General features: G+C 48.9%; 2 protein-coding genes across 10 annotated transcripts in view; both read right to left on the bottom strand.

Moving 5' to 3' along the window:
* Positions 1–1,480: 1,480 nt before the first annotated feature.
* CABP5 (calcium binding protein 5) lies at positions 1,481–11,469 on the bottom strand. Of its 9 annotated transcripts, none has more exons than XM_073796086.1 (7): positions 11,071–11,469; positions 10,758–10,783; positions 8,988–9,018; positions 8,344–8,487; positions 7,277–7,386; positions 4,143–4,290; positions 1,923–3,543 (listed from the first exon to the last, which is right to left on the bottom strand). In XM_073796086.1, exons 2-7 carry the CDS (start codon positions 10,779–10,781, stop codon positions 3,455–3,457), a joined length of 546 nt encoding a protein of 181 aa, XP_073652187.1. In that variant the 5' UTR covers positions 10,782–10,783; positions 11,071–11,469; the 3' UTR covers positions 1,923–3,454. The 9 variants fall into 9 exon arrangements, with proteins under 9 accessions (XP_073652184.1, XP_073652188.1, XP_073652187.1 ...); XM_033846414.2 differs by having other exon boundaries at positions 10,705–10,783; XM_073796082.1 differs by having other exon boundaries at positions 9,148–10,783.
* Positions 11,470–11,902: 433 nt separating this feature from the next.
* The window catches only part of LIG1 (DNA ligase 1), a 32,163-nt gene continuing 26,210 nt past the window's right edge, over positions 11,903–17,855 (bottom strand). The window contains exons 20-27 of the mRNA XM_033846410.2: positions 17,708–17,779; positions 17,139–17,283; positions 16,902–16,984; positions 15,184–15,336; positions 15,019–15,072; positions 14,195–14,338; positions 12,326–12,418; positions 11,903–12,166 (exon numbers count right to left, since the gene is read on the bottom strand). Coding sequence (XP_033702301.1) covers positions 12,083–12,166; positions 12,326–12,418; positions 14,195–14,338; positions 15,019–15,072; positions 15,184–15,336; positions 16,902–16,984; positions 17,139–17,283; positions 17,708–17,779 — 828 coding nt within the window. The 3' untranslated portion in view covers positions 11,903–12,082. The remainder of the gene's footprint in view (positions 12,167–12,325; positions 12,419–14,194; positions 14,339–15,018; positions 15,073–15,183; positions 15,337–16,901; positions 16,985–17,138; positions 17,284–17,707; positions 17,780–17,855) is intronic.

Consider the following 17,855-nt stretch of genomic DNA (forward strand, 5'->3'; position numbering starts at 1 on the left):
TTGTGGCACGTGGACTCAGTAGTTGTGGCTCATAGGCTCTAGAGCGCAGGCTCAGTAGTTGTGGTGCAAGGGCTTAGTTGCTCCGCGGCATGTGGGATCTTCCCGGACCGGGGCACGAACCCGTGTCCCCTGCATCGGCAGGCGGACTCTCAAACACTCCACCACCAGGGAAGCCCCGACATTTTTTTTAAATGCTGGAAAAGAGGTCCCCAGGGAATTCCGTGGCGGTCCAGTGGTTAGGACTCTGCGGTTCCACTGCAGGGGACATGGGTTCAATCCCTGGTCGGGGAAGTAAGATCCCACAATCCGCCTGGTGCGGCCGTAAAAAAAAGAATTAAAAAAAAGTCCCCAAACATGCTTAAGACATATAAATGGGGGCAAAATTCTGCCAAAAGTACATATACAGACACAATCAGGGCCGAGAGATAGTTAATTCCATATCACTGTTTTGAACAAAGTAAAGAATGCAACCCCTGCTTTTTTTTTTTTTAATAAATTTATTTATTTTTGGCTGCATTGGGTCTTTGTTGCAGTGCGCGGGCTTCTCATTGCGGTGGCTTCTCTTGTTGCAGAGCACGGGCTCTAGGTGTGCGGGCTTCAGTAGTTGTGGCACGCGGGCTCAGTAGTTGTGGCTCGCGGGATCTAGAGCGCAGGTTCAGTAGTTGTGGCGCAAGGGCTCAGTTGCTGCGTGGCATGTGGGATCATCCCGGACCAGGGCTCGAACCAGTGTCCCCTGCATTGGCAGGTGGATTCTTAACCACTGCGCCACCGGGGAAGCCCTGGTTCCACTTGTTTAAATTTAAATTAAAATTTTAGAAAAGGAGGCTATTGAACCAGGTGACCCATTCTCTACGTCTACTTAATGGACTTCAAAATTGAGAAAAACTCGGAGGAAGGTGTCAAATGCTCTTTATTTGGAGGACCTTTGAGTTACTGAAGTGTCCTGCTAGCAGGCAGAAGTAAGGAGGAATATATCTTTCCAGTTTCCCAGCACAGATCAGGGTCAGGAGGTGAGGGATGGAATCTAAACAGAGGGAACCTCCCTGAGCAGCCCAGGGCAGAGCCACGCAGAGGCAGGGGGCTCCCAGGAATGGCTTTGCGGGACCGGCTGAGCCGAGGATTTGGAAGAACCCATCCTCTCTCTCTGCATGATGTCATTTCGAGGGGGATTAATTCCCTGGGGGATCAGCTTGCTCTAAACCTTGATAATCCAGATTTGTGATTTAATTCAGTGGCCTGAGTATCTGACACAAGAAGAAGGAAGTAGGAGGCTAGAGAGATAAAAACAGACTGTGCTTCCAAGAAAACAAGGAGGGGTGGGGGAGGGGCGGTAATCTCACTTGGATGCCTCTTTAATTAACCAGTTCCATGCCCAGTCTTATCAAGAACGCTGTTTCTAGCCTCATGATTGACATGCCTCCTTCTACTGAGAGAAAGAAACTGAGGAGATTTGAAGCAGTTGAAGCAAGAAGGGGGAATGGTAGACTCTGTGCTGAACTCTTTGAGTCTAACAGGGGAAAAGACGACTTTAACCCAGAGGAACTGCGGGAAGAGACTCTGGCAGTTTATAGGGATTTAGGATGACGTGAAGTCCAAAGATGTCATTAGTCTTTGGAATTTGGGGAGCGGCAACTAGACTGTTCTGTTCACATTTCCACACGCAGACTCTTCCGTCTTAAACCAGTTCCAGAGATGTAACTGCTACCCCATCTAACCCCTACGATAGCCAAAGCTATCGTTTCTAGTCTAACCTCAATCCATAGAGCTGCAATGCCAGTCTCCCACCCTCTCTCCTTTGAGGGCCCATGGGGATGTGGTCCTCCGCTAGGGCTTGATCCACGTTGACCAGGTGGAGAGTGACGTGGGATTCCAGAACCTCCTCAACGAGACATCATCTTCACAAACTCTGCAAAACCAAAATTTCTGGTGAGGCACCCCTTTGTTGGTTTTTTTTTTTCTTCATTTGCTTTTTAAAATAATTTTTTTATTGGAGTATAGTTGATTTACAATGTTGTGTTAGTTTCAGGTGTACAGCAAAGTGATTCAGTTATACATACAGATATATTCATTCTTTCTCAGATTGTTTTCCCTTTAGATTACTACAGAACATTGAGTAGAGTTCCCTGTGCTATGCAGTAGGTCCTTGTTGTTTATCTCTTTTATATATAGTAGTGTGTGTGTATGTTAATCCCAAGCTCCTGATTTATCCCTCCCCGCTCAGTGAGGTACCTATTTGTAAGAGTACCTGCCATTATTTTTTCCAGCCTTTACTATGTGTCAGGAACCACTGGTGATCTTTGGGAAATTAATAACCTGACCCCTCTATGCCTTGATTTCTTCATCTACAAAATGGGAATCATAGGATTGCTATTTACCTTCTATGATTTTTAAGATGGTTAAACAACAGAATGCTTAGAAGACACAGTCAGTGTTCAATAAATTGTCATTATGAGTCTCTGATTTCAACTTTTCAACCGATCTTGGAGGGGTAAGTACCGTTTCACAGATAAGCAAACGGAGGCTGGTGAGGTTGACCAACATGGCTGAGATCACGTGGATGGTGAATGGAGAACCCTGGAATGAACCCATGACTTTGCTAGGACTCAAAGTCAGGTGGACTTATTGGTCCCACCCAGGTCTCGAGGCCCCTCTGTCCTTCCCTTGCCTGTGACTGGCCTGAGGAACTATTTCCTGAAACCATTGTACCTCTCCCAGATTTTCATTGATGCCTACTCTGCACCTGAGCCTGGCTAGATCCAGCAGGCATCCAGCAAACATTTGCTACGTCGCAGCCATGCAACAAACGTCTACTAAGTTTCTATGCTGGGAATTTCACAGCAGAGATGGGTTAGAGAAGCTCCCTCTGCCCCACAGAAATTCACAACCCAGGAGGCAAATGTAACTCAAGGTCTGCAGTCATAACTTCCTTTGGAGAGGAAGAGAAAAATCCCTGTAAGTCTTCACAGCTGGGACTACTACACCACATAAGGATGAAGGGAAGCATCTTAGCAGAGGTTGCACTGGCACGAACTCCTGAGAGATGGATAGGATTTGAAAATGCATTGATAACACGGGAAAGGTGTGGTAAGTGGAAGGAACATCAGGGAGAAAGGAACAGAAGTTGGGGAACACAGAGCAGTACCAAGTGTACACCACAGCATAAAAATTCAGAGAGTGGTTGTAGAAGATAGAGGCTGGGTGGGTGGGTAACTGGGGCAGCATCATGGATGCACTTGAATATCAGACTAAGAATTTGAACCAGAGAATGTCACGATGAGAACTTGACGTGCCCTATTGATGTCTCCCACAAAAATGATCCCCCCCTCCCATCCGCTCAAGACTCCAGTATTTCTCATTTATCCAATCACTCAAAACACATGCGCTGAGCTCTCTGCTAGGAATTGGGGTATAATGATGAAAGATTTAGTCTGTGGCCTCAGAAGGAAACAGGCAATCAACGATTGGAAGCTATTGTGATGTCACGTGCCAGTATCACTGCAGAGGCGTGCGTGGGCGTTACCGGAGCACCGAGGGATCCCGAGCCTGGAAAGAAAGATGGGCCCCAACCAGGGGCATAACTAAGACTTAGCCAGAGGAAAGAGGAAAGGGTTTTACAGACAGGCCATGAGCAATGACAGCAAGGGGTCCTTAGTGCATGATTTCTTTTAGTTTTTCTCTAAAACTGGGGAGAAAGGTATCATCTTTACTCCCGTTTTGCCGATGTGAAAACTGACACTAAAAGAGAGGAAGCGACTAGGATAAGGCCACATAGTTAGTAAGAGGTGATCCTGAATTTGAAACCCATGAATCTGACCCCAGCATCCCAGAGGCTAATCTCCTTCTGATGGGACATTTTTTTTCCTATGATAAAGGCATCCAGGGAACAAAGAAGGGATGGGAGAGGTGGAGTAGGAATGGGCTTCTGGACAGGGTGTTCCAAGGAGTGGCCAAGACAGAAACAAGGAGAGGTGAGAGGCACTGAGCTCTTGGAAATGACATGGGCAGAAAGGGATGAAACAAACACCTCCAAAATCTAACCCCCCTCCTCCAAACTCAAACTGGGGGAAGAGTGAGAAGGAATGGCCAACTTGCAAAAAAATCACACTGGGGAGATGGAAGTGGCTACCCCTATACAACATTACCTTCAAAGTCGACGGTGCCGTCTCCGTTAATGTCGGCTTCCTGGACAACCTCGGAGATCTCCTGGGGAGTGAGCTTGTCTCCCAGGAGCCTCTGCATGGCCTGCTGCAGCTCTCCCAGGGTGATCTCCCCGTCTCCATTGGCATCAAACTGAATTGGAGCACAGGGGATAATATTAGCAACAATGACCACAATAATAATAATAATAGCACTGTTTATTAATCACTTACTGTGAGTCAAGAACTCAGCTAAAGATAACCAACAAGGACCTACTGTATAGCACAGGGAACTATACTCAGTATCTTGTAATGACCTATAATGGAAGGGAATGAAAAAAAAAGAATATATACATTTATATATTAAAACAAGAATATATACATTTATATATATATAAAACTGAATATATACAGTTATATATATATATATATATAAAACTGAATCACTTTACTGTATACCTGAAACTAACACGACATTGTAAATCATTGTAAATTTCACCGCTGTGGCCCTGGGTCCAATCCCGGTTGGGGAACTACAATCCCACAAGCCACGTGGTGTGGCCAAAACAAACAAACAAAACTCAGCTGAGAGCTTTTGCACGTTATCCTCTAAAAGCTCCTTGAAGGCAGGTTCAAGGAGTCTTGTTCCTTGCTCCATGCTTAGCCCTCTCTATGCTGCACACCTTTAACTAATCCACTAGAAAGTCTTAGAACATAAGTTCTATGTCCAAACGTATCTGGGAGCCAACTGCCCTTCTCCAGCTACATCGATGCTAACTAACCTGGTTCAAACCACGATCACCTTGTGCCTGATTATGGCGACAGCCTCCTACTTGGTCTTCCAGCTCCCATTGTGGTCCTACATAATCTGTCCTCCACACGTTGGGACTTGGCATTCGTGTTCATTTAAAACACCAATCAGATCTTGTCCCTCCCTGGCTTAAAGTCCTCCGGTGGCTTCCTATCCCACTCAGAAGAAACTCCTGACACCGCTCCATGACATGCAAACTCCTATGGGATGGGGTCCTGCCTTTAGCAACTCTTGTTTATTTCATGCTACTCTCTCTGGCTCATGCCTCTCCAAGTACTCCAGGCTTCTTGCTCTTCCTCAGACATGCCTTCCTGCCTTTCAGTGTTTGTACCTGCTGCTTTCTAATCCTGGGGTGTGATTTCCCCTAGAGCAGTGCACTGCCCGAAGGAAATACAATGTGAACCTCATGGGTAATTTAAATTTTTCTAATAGCCTCCTACCGCCACTACACAAATTTTAAGGGAACAAGTGAAATTAATTTTTTATAATTGATTTTACTTAATCTATCTAATATATCATTTAAAAAAATTTAAATGTAAGCAATTTAAAAATTGATTTAACCATGTAATCAATTTAAAAATTATTAATGAACTATGTTACATTCTCTTTTTTTTTCTGGGATCAAAACATTTTATTTACCCAACGTCCTTCTCCTGGCCGGGATCTCTCCAGCTTCACAGTCACTGAAAAGCTGTTATATTCTTTTTATGCGTACTGGATTTCATAAGACTTAGTATAATACCATGCTAAGGACTTACTTAGTATGTCCTTAGCATGGTTAGTTAACACACCTACCCTCCAAAGATACTTAAACTAAGCTACTAAATCTTAATCCAGCGTGTATTTTATACTCACAGCACGTCTCAATTCAGACACTAAATGTTATCAGAAATACTTGATCTGCATGTAGGTTTCATGAAGTATATAGTTGAAAAGGTAGATTTGCATACCCAAGTTGTTCCAATGAAAGTTTTCCGATAATTGCATTGAGTATTCATTTTTAGATTCAAATGAATTGAAATTATATTCAATTGAATACAAATGGAAATTAATTTAATTGAAACTAATCAAAATTAAATACAATTATGTGTATACAATGGAGTATTACTCAGCCATAAAAACGAATGAAATAATGCCATTTGCAGCAACATGGATGGACCTAGAGATTATCATACTAAGTGAAGTAAGTCAGACAGAGAAAGCCAAATATCATATGATATCACTTATATGTGGAATCTAAAATACGACACAAATGAACATATCTATGAAACAAAAACAGACTCGAAGACACAGAGAACAGACTTGTGGTTGCCAAGGGGGAGGGGGTGGGGGAGGGAAGGATTGGGAGTTTGGGATTAGCAGGTGCAAACTGTTATATAAAGGATGGATAAACAAGGTCCTACTGTATAGCACGGGGAACAATATTCAATATTCTGTGATAAACCATAATGGAAAAGAATAGGAAAAGGAATGTCTATATATGTATAACTGAATCATTGTGCTGTACAGCAGAAATTAACACAACATTGTAAATCAACTATACTTCAATAAAATTTTTAAAAATTAAATACAATTAAAAATTCAGTTCCTCAGTCACACAAGCCACATTTCAGGCCAGCGGCTACCACCGTGGACAGAGCATTTTCATAATCACAGGAAGTTCTATTGGACGATGCAGCTCTAAATCTTTACATGAAGCTGAGACAGAAAACCACACAGCTAGTAGGTAGAGATCTTCCTGGGATTTGGACCCATGTTTGCCTGACTCCAGGGTGTCCCCTTCCCAACACTATACTCTTCTTTATTTTTGCCTCACGTAGTTGAAAGCTCTCTGAGAGAGAAGAGCATTTTATCAAGGAATCTAAGTGAATTTCAGCAAGCCCCTTACCCTCCCTGGATCTCATCTTTTTAAAGCATCCCTACAACAAGTAGTTTCAACCAGACGATGTCTTGCAGCTTCTTTCTGGGATCTCAAATTCTTGGATTCCCTCTTCCTATCACAGGCATGAGGATTAGAGGTTCTAGCATGTGTTTTGTAGATTGCAGGATCTTGGATAAGGTACGCAATTTCCATGAGCCTCAGTTTCCTCATATGTAGTATTGGGATACATGACTACTTACTCCTAATGTTACTTGTGAGGACAAAATTAGATGAAATAGGTAGAGGACCTTGTCCATTGCAGGTGCTTGAAATATGTTATTTTCCTTCCCTATAAATCCCACCATAGTTAGAAAAAATAACTGGTTTTGGTGGGTTCTGTCCATGGTTAATGGCTAATCATAGACCTCTTGGGTCTCCCTCAACCACCTCCAACATTATGAAACTTACTTCCTTGAAAGCATCTCGCATCTCCTGGACACCAATCATCCCAGCTGTTTCTGCAAGCAATTTGGGGGCCATCAGCTCCACAAAATCGTCAAAATCTACACGGCCACCCACTGAGGACAGAAGAGGCAGGTCTAGTGAGATTCCATATACCCCCAACCCTCCATTACCTCACTTTGCCCTTCAACTCTGTTCAAGAAATAGATCTGCTCCAATCTCTCTGCCTTCTAAGAGCTTCCTTTCTTAGCCAACTCTTGCCCTCTTGTCCCTCTCATCTAAACAGGAGTGGATGGGGTGCCGTAGGGTGGAAGTAACTAACTGTTGGTGTGACCTTGAGAAAATCTCTTAATTGGTTCAGATGTAGGTTCCCTCATCTGCAGATCTGGAGAAGGGAGAGTATGAACTAAATGAGCACTAAATCCCTTCCAGATATGCATACTATCACCTCCTTGAATTTAGCATTGTTTACTCAGTAACATGCCCAGAAGCAAACCCCGTAGCAATTTTATCCCAGCTTCGGTGACAAAATCAGCTTGCCTCCATCTAAAAACCCATCTTTTCTGTCACATTATTCACCAACATTAGGCTCCAACTCCAAGTTTGTTTCCAGCATCAAATACAGCTCCAATGTTGCCCTCCACTGACGAATCTTAGTGGTGATAGTAATAACTTACATTTAATAAGCATTTACTAGAGGCTAAGCCTTTACCTGTATTAACATCTTTATCCCTTCCTTTCTACAATCCCACGAGGTAAGGAGTGATATCATCTTCACTGGGTGGATGGGGAAACTGAGACTCAAGAGTGGGGGCTAACTCCACTTCTTATATGACTACAATTAGTTAATAACAGAACTGGGACTTGAACCCAAATCTATCCCTAAAAGTCACGCTTTTAACCACTTCAAATGTTGCCTCCCTAAGTAGAGTCTGAACTGTTTCCTTCCAGACTTCTAGCCCCTCTTCCCTCCTCCCTATCTCCAACTCTACTCTCAACCTCCATATATCCTTCCCAATTCCACCCTTAGCCCTCCCCTAAACCCAGTCATTCCTCCCACCCCCTGGCCTCACAGTTCATGCGGATTTGCTGGCCCAGTTCAATCAGTTCCATCTCCGTGGGCATGTAACCCATTGTCCTCATGAGATTCCCCAAATCCTTACAAGAGATGAACCCATCTCGGTCCTTGTCAAACTCAAGAAATGCTTCCCGGAGCTCTGAAAGTTAAGAGAGAAGAACTTTGGGGAAGTTGAAACAGTCACTGGGGAAGAGTAGCATCGCTTGAAACTATCAATGAGGCACTGACTAAAGACTCCTCAAAAAAGAATACATTATAAAATTTTTTAAAAGCAGTGATGTATGAAATGTGTTAGCAAAAAGAATAGTTCCTGAGACCACTAAACGACAGCAGTGAAGTCCTTCACATTTTTGGGTGAGGTTATGGGAAACTTTGAAACTACCAAGAGAAAAAAACAACAAGTTTGGACTCATCCTAAAACTCAGGCATCATTTGTGGGTCTCTGAGACACTTGGGCATGGGGATGGTTTCTAAACACTTGGGGAAGTACTTAAACTGCCACAAAATCACAGTTGAGTGGGAAGAGAGTGTGATGTAAAATTTTCATGTCAAGGGGTTTATATTGAAATGCACAAAGGAACAGAGAGCAGGTAAGTGGGTGGATGGCAAAGTGGGGGCATTTAGGGGAGAGAGCTTTACCTTCAATCTCATCTGGTCCCAGTGGTCTTTCCTAGAAAGGAATGCAGGGGGCAGGGGATTTGGAGAGAGGATCAGGGATCCACATTCACTTCTTGAAACACATCTCACCCTCATCCTTTCCTGTTTCTCTTCCCTTCTTGCTCCCGTCTACCCCTCTCACCTTCTTTCTCCCATCTCCTGACTCCCATTCCACGGCTATTTCTTCCTCCTGTTTTTCCTCACCCCTTCTCATTTCCTCTCTCCCATCCTTGAATCTTGGTCTCTCTCCTCCTGCCTTTCCCAAATAGACATCCATCCTGCTGTGCCGAAATGGGTCCTGGAGGCCACGGAATCCAATCCCCTTCTTCTCCAGATGAAGAAAGCCAGACTTAGAATCACAGCTCACATATTCAGTTTGCTGACTGTGCCAGGCTTCCACAATCATTTCATTTAAACTTCTTTGAGGTAGAGCCAAATATCATGCCCATCTTATTTAAGAGGAAGTCGAGGGACAGAGAGGTTAAGGAGACTGCCTGAGGTCACACAGCTCATAAGTGGCAGATCCCTTCCCAAAGTGGGGAGACGTTAAATCATTCCTTTGAGGTCATGCAGAAATTCAGGTGCGTTGAGAGCTGGGATTTGAATGCAGGTCTACTGGCTGCCAGGTCAGAATTCTACTACACCCCACTGGCTGTTTTTCCACCTGCCTCCATGGTTAGAATCCCTTGGCTGCGGGAGCTGTGTTCAGTGGCACCCAGGCAGGGTGATCACTGCCAGCATGACCAATTCCTAAAAGCTTTCCTGTTGCCACCACCCACTGGACATAACTGAAGGGTCAGGCTTGGGTACCTGGCACACCACCTGGAAGATTCCATCAACCCCTGGCCTCTGTCACCCCCTTTTCTCCCTTTATCCTTGGAGATTTTCCCCCAGCTTCTCTCTTACTATCCCCTTCTCCCCAAATCTCTCTTCATCTTTCTCTCTCTCTCATGATCTTAAAAACTAACAATTAAAATCATGCCCGTTGGGGCTTCCCTGGTGGCGCAGTGGTTGGGAGTCTGCCTGCCGATGCAGGGGACACGGGTTCGTGCCCCGGTCCGGGAAGATCCCACATGCCGCGGAGCGGCTGGGCCCGTGAGCCATGGCCGCTGAGCCTGCGCGTCCGGAGCCTGTGCTCCGCAAAGGGAGAGGCCACAACAGTGAAAGCCCCGCGTACCACACACACAAAAAAAAATCATGCCCGTTGGAATCCAACAGACATGACTCTGCCACTTACTAATTGTATAAGCTTAAAGCAAGGGACTTCATGACTCAGAGCCTTAGTATCCAGTCTGTAAAATAGGGATGAAAGTATTATGAACCTCATGAGTCATTCTGAGGATTAAGTGACATCAGGCATGCAAAGCCCTTTGCACAAGTCTGAGCTCACAGCGATGACTTAGTAAGTGGCACCTGGGCTTCCCTGGTGGCGCAGTGGTTGAGAATCTGCCTGCTAATGCAGGGGACACGGGTTCGAGCCCTGGTCTGGGAGGATCCCACATGCCGCGGAGCAACTAGGTCCGTGAGCCACAACTACTGAGCCTGTGCGTCTGGAGCCTGTGCTCCGCAACAAGAGAGGCCACCATAGTGAGGTGGCCCGCGCGCCGCGATGAAGAGTGGCCCCCGCTTGCCACAACTAGAGAAAGCCCTCGCACAGAAACGAAGACCCAACACAGCCAAAAATAAATAAACAAACTACCCCCAACATCTTCTTTAAAAAAAAAAAAAAGTGGCATCTATTGTTATCAGCACCTCCAGCATCATCACCACCTTCATCACTATGGGAGTCAAAGAAAAGAATGATAATGATCATCAACAATGACATCATCCTAGTTCCCCTTTCCTTTTTCTTTTTCTTCTCCTTCATCTTCCACCTTTTGGTCCTGACTTCTGATTTCACCCTCACCCATCTTACTGACCCACGTGTCCCCATGATGCTCCCTGGAATTCTTCTACCTTCTCAGTTCATGCTCTCCCCACCTGCTCCCCTATTGTCCCTTCTCTTCCCCGCATCCCAGCTCCCTTTGCCCTGCCCACCATCCTCCCTCTCTGTCCCCTGACTCACCCGCTGTTTCTCAGCGATGCCTTTTCTTAAGAAGATGCAGGCGGGGCCCATGGGAAACTGCATGGAGGGGGCAGGGCAGAGCTCACCAGGCGCCAATCTCAAGACAGCTCCCCCCCTTCCTGTCCCCCGTGGCGGCTCAGCCTCCTTTCCTTCTCTACCACTCCTTTGCCAACTCTTCCTGCCTCTCTTGGCCTCTCCCTCGGTCACCTTGGCTCCCTTAGAGCTGTGTGACAGCTGGGTCAGAAATCCCTACTCGGGTTGGGGAGGGATCCCAGTTGTTCCTGCCTCCCCATCTGGCTTGAGAATGGAGGCGGAGCCAGTGTCGGGCTCTGACCTTTTATCCCCAGAATAGAACTGGAAGGATAGTTTTGAAAATGAGGATTAGAGCAGAGGGCATCGATTCATACAATGTTTCAGCAGGCACGTTGAGTGATCAGTCTAAGCCTGGCCTCTGCTGGCCTTCGTGTGTGTGAAGATGGAGAGGACATCTGGCCTCCAGGAGCTCTAGGGTAAGCCAGGAATGTGTGTAAACGAGCGACGACCTGACTTCAGGAATAGACATGCACAGTGGCTCAGAGGGGATGTTTGCCCTTCCTCTTGCTCCTCTCTTCCCTTCCTTTCTTCCTGCGTAGTTCGGGGGGGGGGGGGAGGGGCAAGGTAGCCATCCATGCCTTGGGCTCTGTCACACCACCCAGCGCAGACGTGGCACATTTCCATCACTGCAGAGTTCTACTGCAAGGCCCCGGTTTCGACAGTTGTGACACACTGTTACACGCTATCAAAGGGTGAGCTGTTATGGCTGTACCCCCAGAGCCCAGCACGGACACAGAGCAGGTGTTCAACAATTATTTATTGAAAAGAATGACAGAACCCCAGACCCCAGCTGAAACCATCCCCTCCCACACACACACCTGACTATCAAAACCCGCACCCGGCAACACCAGATTGCTGAGCACCTGAGGCGACGCCCCTGGGCCCCCTCCGTCCCCAGCCCCCAGGGAGAGCAGGGGGCCTAGTAGAAATCTTCCAGGTCGGAGTCTGGCTCTGCGCCTTGCTGGTTCTGAATCTGACTTTGCTTCCGGTACAGACAGGCCACCTGAAGCGAGAGGGTGGGTGGTGGGAGGGTCAGAAGCCCTGGGGCTGCCCCACCCCCTTCCATGCCAAGCCAGGCCAGAGCCCACCTTCTCCAAAAAGCAGGCCTGGCCGGGCAAGCCCACCCCTGGGCCAACCACCCACCCTCTACCGCGGGCCTCACCTGGGCACTGGTGGTGGCCTCCTCCGGCTTCTTGTCCTCACGGACGCAGATAAACCGAGGGAAGCGGAGGGAGATTCCCTTCTCGCTATCCACCTGTGGAGGCGAGGCGCGGTGGGTGGAGTGGTGATGGGGACCAAGCAGCTGTCCAGCCTGCTCCCCAGGTAGCAATTCCCCATCCAAAGTCTCCTCCCCACTCCTGCGCCTCTGGCCTGTTTCCTGATCCATACAATGGGGCTAAGCGATGGGTCGTTGTAAAAATTAAATACGGTCATTTAGCGCTTGGGGCCGCTCCCCGGACCAGGAGTGTGTAAGAAATACAGGCTGCGGTGGCTGTGCTTTATGCTGTTGTTATTATTATTAGGGTCAAGAGGGGTGGATTCTAGATCCAGACTGTGAGGTTCAAATCCCAGCTCTCGACTCTCTCGAGAGCCTCGTGACCCTGGGCCAGTTACGCTCCCAGAGGCTCTATTTTCCCATCTGTAAAATGGGATGGTCAGTGTCTTGGTGAGGATGAGTGTGAACAAGTGACATGCCTGCTTCACCTAAATGCTCGATAAATGCTGTTCCCATCTCTTTATTACCAGGGGCCCCCCGACTTCCCGAGACGGTGCAGGAGTGAGAAATTTCAAGAAGGAAACTAGATAAAAAGTATGAGCGTTGCCTTTACATGGAAGTCAGCTGCTAAGCTGGAAAGCACATGCTAGCTTTTGAAGGATCAGAAAAAATCCCAGAGGGAGTATGCACTTTAAGATTTCCTGTTCCTCGGTCAACTATATTTTAATTAAAAACAAAAAACAAAAAACCTCCAAATTGATGTTTCTAAGAATCCACAAAGAGAAAACAATATAATTTGCATTTTAACAATGTTATTAAGATTTGGGATCTCTGTGGATTTTAGGGTTGAACACCTCGGTTGACAATAAGCTGAATTTTTGTGCTTATAAAAGACATATCTGCAACAGTAAAAAAAAAAAAAAAAAAAAAAATTCCTGATCTTCGGAAGGAGGATGCTAAGAGCTCTCCTAGTGATGGTGGGGGAGTGTTTCCCCGGGGACACTGATCCTCTAGCAGATGCGGAGGACAGAACCACCATGAGAGAAATTAGCCAAGGAATGTTAGAACTCAGTAGCGTGAAAATTGACTACAGTTGAGAAAGAAACGCAGTAGTGGACCTAAATGCTCAGCAGGAAGTATCCTAAATTTTTACTGAAAAGAACTGTTTTCAAAAATTACTTAAGAGCAGAATGTGAGATTATGATATTTAAGAAAGAGATTAAAAAAAAATGATACCGATCAACTTATATACAAAACAGAAACAGACCCACAAGACACAGAAAACAAACTTATGGTTTACCAAAGGGGGAAGGCGGGGTGAGGGATAAATTAGGAGTTTGGGATTAACGGATATACACTACTATATATAAAGTAGATAAACAATAAGAACATACTATATAGCACAGAGAACTACTCAATATTTTATAGTAACAAAGGGAAAAGAATCTGAAAAAGAATATATATATATATATATAACTGAATTACTTTGCTGTACACCCTGAAACTAACACAACATGGTAAATCAACTATACTCCAATAAGAACATAAAATTAAAAAAATAAAAATAAAAAAAATTTTTAAATCAAAGAAAGCAATTTCACGGTTTTCTTTCTACTCCTGGGGAATTTCTTTTTTTAAATTTTTTAATAAGACTTTGACCTCATTATCTGAAACCCAAATACAACGCAAGCTCCAGTCTTCCTAGGCATTACCCAGGAAGCTCAGACATGGGCTCCAAGATCCCCTCCCCCCGTTTCCCCACCCTCCCAGCTGGTTCCTTCGGAGGGTCTATTCCAGGGTCCCCCAGTTACTCACCAGGCCCCGGGCAGCCGGGTAGATGGGGGAGAGGGAGAGGTCTGCGCACTTCACCTCCCACACGGCGCTGGGGTCCAGCCAGTGGTCAGGGGCCACAGCGCCGTCGGCCCGGACATAGGAGCGTGGGGCGGGCAGCACCAGGGCCTGCAGCCAGTGGCGGGAATAAGGGAGAGAGGGTCTTGGATCTCAAAGTCAAGGCTGAGGGGAGGGTTGCAGGGGCGGGACTGGAGAGTGAGGAAAGAGGGAGGAAGATGGGGGAAGGGGATAGATACAGATGCCCCTCCAAGTAAAAAGCTGGTGGTAGGTGGAGCTGGGGGGTGATGGGGGAAACGGGAGAAACGACAGAGACCCTGGGAGCTGAGCCAAGAAATTAAAGGCAGAGAGAGTCAGAGAGAGGAACCGAGACCCAGAGACGGGGAGTCAGAGACCTAGAGGGGAGGGGGGACCAAGAATGGGACAGACAGGACCAGAGACACCAACACACAGGAAAGCCAGAGCACGCCCCAAATGCCTGGGACCAGGACAGCAAACACCGCGACGACTAGGGGCTCCACTGGCATCCTAAGGGCGAACTCGGGGAATGAGCAACACGCCCTCCCTGAGCCTGTCTCGGGCGCGGCCAAGGCACTGAGCCCGGGGAAACGACGCTCCCTGACCGACGCTCCCTGACCGGAGGCTCTGGCCGGTAGCTGGCAGGGCTGGGACGGGAACTTGGACGTGCTGCACTACTCGGAAGCCAGCTCCGCAGTGCCGGGTTCGCGCCCCGAGCCTCCCGGAGGGCGAGAGCCCCAGGCACACACGGGGGTGGGGGCGGGGGGGCTCACCTGGAGGGTCTGGTGATGCTCCTCTAGCTCCTCGTCGCTGAAGCCCGTTCCGAGCTGCGAGGAGGATAGGGGAGTCAGAGGCTCCACGTGCTCCCAGCGCCCGGCCCCCGAGGTTGAGTCACACCCACTCCCTTCCCGCTTCTGCGGCCCCCCAGCTCCCGGCACCTTGCATATGGCCTGCAGTTCCTCGCTCTCCTCGTCGTAGGCGGCCAGCAGGAAGCCCCCGTACCGGCCGGCCCGCTTTCCCCGGCCCAGGTAGGCGCCGATCACCACGAGGTCCAGGGTGTCGCCCACGCCATCCAGGTAGTCCTTCTTCAGCTGGGAGGAGGGAAGGTGGGGGGTGAGGGTGGGACGCTCGGGTGTGGCTCCCATCGCTGGAGCTTAAGCAGAGGCGCGAGGAGGGGCTGGGTGAGAAGACCCATGACAGTCACCGAGAGGAGACTGGACGTGGAACAGGTTTCTAGGCTGCAAGGGCTGATGAGAAAGAGGGGACTCAAATGCGAAGAGGAGGCAGGATCGAGGGGACAGGTCAGGTGGGGAGACCCCAGGGGTCACCCCGGAACCCCCCCTCCATTCGACATGGAGGCGCATTCCACTCCTTCACACAGAGAACATTTATCCATTCATTCCAAAGACATCAATTAAGTGCCAACTGTGTGCCAGGCAGGAGCCCAGCCGTGGGGATGCAACAGCGAGTATTTCTTGACACTGGCAAGGTTTGTACCTGCACAGCCGCTTACAGCTTAGTGGGGGCGGGACAGACCATAAACAGCTAAAAAACACACAGGGAGGGATTTCCCTGGTGGTCCAGGGTAAGACTCCGCGCTCCCAATGCAGGGGGCCCAGGTTCGATTCCCGGTCAGGGAACTAGATCCCGCAGGCAGGCCGCACCGAAGATCCCATGTGCCGCAACTAAGACCCGAGCAGCCAAAATAAGTAAGTAAATATTTAAACAAACAAACAAACAAAAAAACACACACAGGGAAACCCTGTCCACAGGCTCCGCCAGCTCAGCGCCCGGCTATCTCCCGCTTGGGTCTCCTGGCCCCCTCCTCACTGCTGCCTCTCTGCTCAAGCTCCCATCACCTCTTACCGGACAGCTGCCTTCCGCCTGCCTGCTCCCACTTCTGCCCAGCACCCCCGCACCCGTCCACCACCCGCGGAGCGGCCGGAGGACTTGTGCCAAACGACAGTCAGACCAGGTGACTCCCCCTTAAAACCTCCGCTGGCTTCCTGAAACCCCTGGAGGAAAACCCAGTTTTACCACCCAGTGCTGGGTGATCTGGGACCCACTCTCTGCCCTGACCTCACCTCACGCCTCGATGGTCCTCGACCCCTGCACACACCAAGCTTGTTCCTACCCCAGGGCCTCTGCACTTGCTGCCCGCGCCCAACCCCCACCCACATGCTCCACCCCTGATCTTCACATGACCGACCACTTCCTATCATCCACGTCTCGACCCAAACACTGCCTCTGGAAAGGCTTTTCCCAATCACCCGAAGTACTGCAGACCCTCCCTGGCCCCAAGTGGACTTGCTTTCTTCATAGCACTCATCACTCCCCGACTTTATCCCGTTTGCATCCTGGCTGACTTCCTGGCGGAAGGCAAGCTCAGAGGGAACAGAAAGCTCCTTGGGCTCCCTCACCCCCACATCTGGGGTGCCTAGCCGGGCGGTTCTCCACCAGTCCTTGGTGAATTTGCTCGTGCCGACTCACTAGGGGAGCAGAACCGAGGCTGGCTGCAGTGAGAGGCGGGAGGGACTGAGCAAAGGGCTCTGGGGCTCAAATGGGGTGGATGTGGGGACTGGGCATGGACCACCCAGCAATGGGCAGGCTTCCGGTCCCCAGCTCAGCAAGAAAGGGGGGCGGGGGCAGGCGGCACCTTGAGCCAGTTGTGCGACCTCTTGGCGATCTCGTAGGTGGCGTCCACATCCAGGGTCTTCACCATCAGCCCCTCGCAGGAGTCTGGGGGACACATGAGAGCCCTGTGAAGCCCCAGCTCACAGCCTCACAACAGACGCAGGCAGGGTTCTGGTCCAGTCGTCCAGGGTGGGGTTGGGATGGGTGCAGATCTTGGGGGGTGGGCGGAGGGGGCGCAGACCTTGGCGGATGCCCTTACCTTTCACCGACTGCTCCAAGAACTCGGCGATCTGGTCCGTGTCCTTGGTGTCCAGAGAGGTGGCAAAGACAAACTCGCCCTCCGTCTCCACGAAGTTCTCCCGGAGCAGCTGCCGGCGTCGGGAAAGGGGCTCACGTACCAGGGACTGTGGGGCAGGATGAGAGAGATGGGGCATCATCGTGGAAATAAAGAGAAGAAACCCTGACCTCGGGAGAAGCAGGAAGCGGATGGGTCACATGTCATCATGTGGCTTATGGAAATGAGTGTGAAGAGGGGCATTATTTTATATTTTTGCCAATTCTCTCATGTCTGGCTTAACAGAGGCTGGATTCTCACATCTGCTTCTGCATTCGGACGGCTACAAAATGTCGTTCAGGTTGCAGGACAGGAAGAAAATCCCCCTCACACAGATGCTGGGAAAGGGAGGGCCTTACAGTCCACATTTTGAGAACCACTGCCCGAGTGTGGCCTCCGGGCTCAGTGATGAAACTCTAACCGCTGGCTCCCAAGCTCTCCCCCCTCACCTCAAGTCATGCCCCAGCTGACCCGGACACGATGCCAGAACTCACCTCTCCATTGAGGTAGATGAGGTCGAAGGCGTACAGACACACCTGCACCTGGATCTCTGCCGCGTCCACCTCCTGGGTCAGGGCAGGATGGAGACCAGGAGCGGGGGAAGGTGAGACGGGGCCCAGTTGGGTCCCTTCCCATTATGCC

Source organism: Tursiops truncatus, chromosome 19, assembly GCF_011762595.2.
Source record: "Tursiops truncatus isolate mTurTru1 chromosome 19, mTurTru1.mat.Y, whole genome shotgun sequence".
Taxonomy (NCBI): Eukaryota; Metazoa; Chordata; class Mammalia; order Artiodactyla; family Delphinidae; genus Tursiops; species Tursiops truncatus.

Coding starts and splice junctions, on each gene's coding strand:
- CABP5 (XM_073796082.1), bottom strand. CDS start 9,411: ATGATTGTGGAAGCCTGGCACAGTCAGCAAACTGAATATGTGAGCTGT. Junction 7,387..8,343: donor CCAGCAAATCCGCATGAACT/GTGAGGCCAGGG, acceptor TTCTGTCCTCAG/TGGGTGGCCGTGTAGATTTT. Junction 3,544..4,142: donor CGGCACCGTCGACTTTGAAG/GTAATGTTGTAT, acceptor CTTTCTTTCCAG/GCTCGGGATCCCTCGGTGCT.